General features: G+C 36.8%; 1 protein-coding gene across 1 annotated transcript; it reads left to right on the forward strand.

The window, feature by feature from the left end:
- The first annotated feature begins 538 nt into the window (after positions 1-538).
- LOC148949498 (uncharacterized) lies at positions 539-1,696 on the forward strand. Its single transcript, XM_089092710.1, has one exon. It carries the CDS (start codon positions 539-541, stop codon positions 1,694-1,696), a length of 1,158 nt encoding a protein of 385 aa, XP_088948836.1.
- The last annotated feature ends 1,385 nt before the right edge of the window (positions 1,697-3,081 follow it).

Consider the following 3,081-nt stretch of genomic DNA (forward strand, 5'->3'; position numbering starts at 1 on the left):
CAAATGAGCCAGTCTGTTTGAGGTGCTGTGGAAAGCACGAATCTGTGAGTTGTCCCCTCAAAAACAGTGATTCTGCAGAAAAAGTTAAATTTTACAAATGTGCCAATTGTAAAGGATGCCATTCTTCAACATCAAGGGAGTGTCCAATTAGGCAGCAAAATAGAAATATTCTAGAAATGGAAGAAAAATATAACATGGGATATAGGAGAGCACAAATTACGTACAGAACATATGCCCAAGCTGTTCACAGTACCCAAATTCACAGTGCAAACTCAACAGAGCGTAGTGGTCTTCCAAACCAAGAAACCGAACAAGACGTATCTAGAAGAGTATCAGACACAGTTACAAAAATTCTTGTTGGACTATTATTATCCCCAGATTTGCTAGATATGGCCAGCCTTCCTCTGCTAGAGAAAGTGGAAAAACTTTGTTCATTTATCAATGAATTAAATATTGGACCAATTGATTGTGAAGCAATAAGAAGCAAGTGTATTGACAAATGACTTTAAAGTTACTTTCTTGGAATGCATGTTCAGTGATGAAGGAGAAGAAGGACATGGTATGCCATTATGAGATTAAAGAGAAAGTGGATGTCATATGCATTCAAGAGACATGGATTAAACCTTACATTAAAATAGGATATCATGGATTTAATATAATAAGGAAAGACAGAATAACAAAGAATGGAGGAGGTGTTATGATTGCAATCCGTACAGATTTGCATTATGAACAGTGGGACATTGATTATGGTGATGAGCCTTCAGAAGAAGTGGAGGTAATTGGATGTAAATTATATCTTGACTCCAAAACTGTGATCAACATTGTGAATATTTACAATCCAAGCGGTAACAACAATGAAGTTGGTTCCTTGGTAGCTGGAATTTTTGATGAGGTACCTAAAGCAGAAGAACTTATAATAGTTGGAGACCTTAATGCACACAGTAAAATGTGGTGCAGATGTGATTTAATTAATGACTCCGGAAAAAGTATAGAACAATTCTTACTTGAAGAAAATACATACTTGGCCACTCCTAAGGGTTTACCTACAAGAAAGAATGTGCAATCCAGTACTTATTCAACTATAGACTTGGTGTTTACAAGGACTAGATTTTGCAACAAAGTAGATGTTGAGGTGGTAGAAGATCCTACACTGCATAGCGACCATTTACTAGTGTTAGTACACGTGGATAAGCCATGTCCACAGCAAACAACTAGCATTCCAAGATTTAAGATTAGAAAGGCAAATTGGAAGGAATTTAATTATCAACTTGAAAATATGGATATTAAACAAATTGTGCAGCAAGCACAGTCCTTGGATGACAAAGTGAAAGCTATTCAAGATGGAATCATAATAGCAGCCAAAAACTCTATACCCATGTCTGATGGATGTGAAACCAGAAGGAATTATTCTAAGTGGTGGAAAGAGGAGTGCAGTCAGTTCAAAAAGGAGTTAAAGTGCCAGCAAAACATTTACAAGCGAATATCTACAGTCGAGAATTATGTTGCAGTTAAAAAGGCTTACACCAAGTTTAAAAAATGTGTGATTGAGGCAAAACGTAGAAGTTGGAGAGAATTTGTTGAAAGTCTGGACTTTAGGAAGCCAGTGTCTAAAGTTTACCATTTTATAAAGAATATGAAAGTAAAAGGTGATAAGACAGGAAAAAACCCCCCCTTACTTTTGAAAACAAGATATTGATTAGTGATTTAGAAAAAGCCAATGGAGGTGCAAAGCATTTATTAAAGACTATCTGAAGAGAAGATCCCTTTCATGATGAGGTAGCACTATCAACAGCAAAAGTAAGAAGACTTAGTAAAGTTGGTAACGATGAACCCTATAACCAGCCATTTACCATGAAAGAGTTGGAAAATATTGTGACGAGTCTTCCAGATACTTCCCCAGGCACTGATATGATTCATTCACGATTCATGAAAGCAATGCCTAATAAATGGATGGATGCATTATTGGAAGTAATGAACCTTGCTTGGGACAGTGGAGTGTTCCCTACTATTTGGAAAAAAGGCCAGGCCGTGATGATACCTAAGCCTGGTAAGGATATGTCAAAAATAGAAAACTATTGATTTATCCCACTGTTACCAGTACTAGGTAAAGTTTTTGAAAGAATAATAAAAAAGAGGATAAATTGGGAGATAGAAAAGAGGGGTTTTCTAAAAGATATCCAGTGTGGTTTTAGGAGAAAGAAAAGCACAGTTGAAAACCTGCTCTGTTTTAAACAAGATGCCCTTTATGCACTGCAGAACGGATGGATTATGGTTATTGTCCATTTGGATGTGAATAGTGCTTTTGATTCAATGGTGCATTGTCAGATATTGAGTGGGTTTATGGAAGCCGGAATCCGAGGAAGGACATTAGCTGTTACTGAGAACTATTTCACAGGAAGAGAAGACACTGTTAGAGTTGGCTCTGTAGAGTCTAGTATTATATTAAGAAGAAGACGCGGGGTTCCACAGAGATCAGTACTTGGTCCTGATTCTTATAATATTGCAGAATATGATATACCGATTGAGAATGGAGAGTCGAAAGGGATGATATTTGCTGACGATAATTCTTTTTGGGCAGTAGCAAGAACACTAGAAGAGACAATGGAGGTTGTAAAATCCACATTACAACAAATTGAACATTGGGCCAAGGGAATCGATTTGAAATTTTCCCCTCACAAATCTAAGATGATTTGTGATTACTAGAAAGAAAATAACGAACGTACCCATTCTTTATCTCAATGGTAATCCTATTGAGTACGTGAAACAGACTAAGGTCCTTGGGTGTGTAATTACTGATAAACTGAGTTGGTACCCACATGTTGAAATGGCTAGTGCTGCATGTATGAAGAGATTAAATATTATGAAGTTGCTCACTTCATACTCAGGGGGGATGAAGGCAAATATGTTATTGGAGTTCTATGTGAAGTATATTCGACCTAAAATTGAATATGCTTCAGTGATATATGGGTCTGGACCACATTCAACATTAAAAAGACTGGATGTAATACAAAACTCTGCAGTACGAATTGCTTTTGGAGCAAGAAAAACAACACCAGTGATATTCTTACTATCTGAAAGTGG

This window comes from Artemia sp. Qi Xiang Cuo, chromosome 8 (assembly GCF_049724085.1).
Source record: "Artemia sp. Qi Xiang Cuo chromosome 8, ASM4972408v1, whole genome shotgun sequence".
Taxonomy (NCBI): domain Eukaryota; kingdom Metazoa; phylum Arthropoda; class Branchiopoda; order Anostraca; family Artemiidae; genus Artemia; species Artemia sp. Qi Xiang Cuo.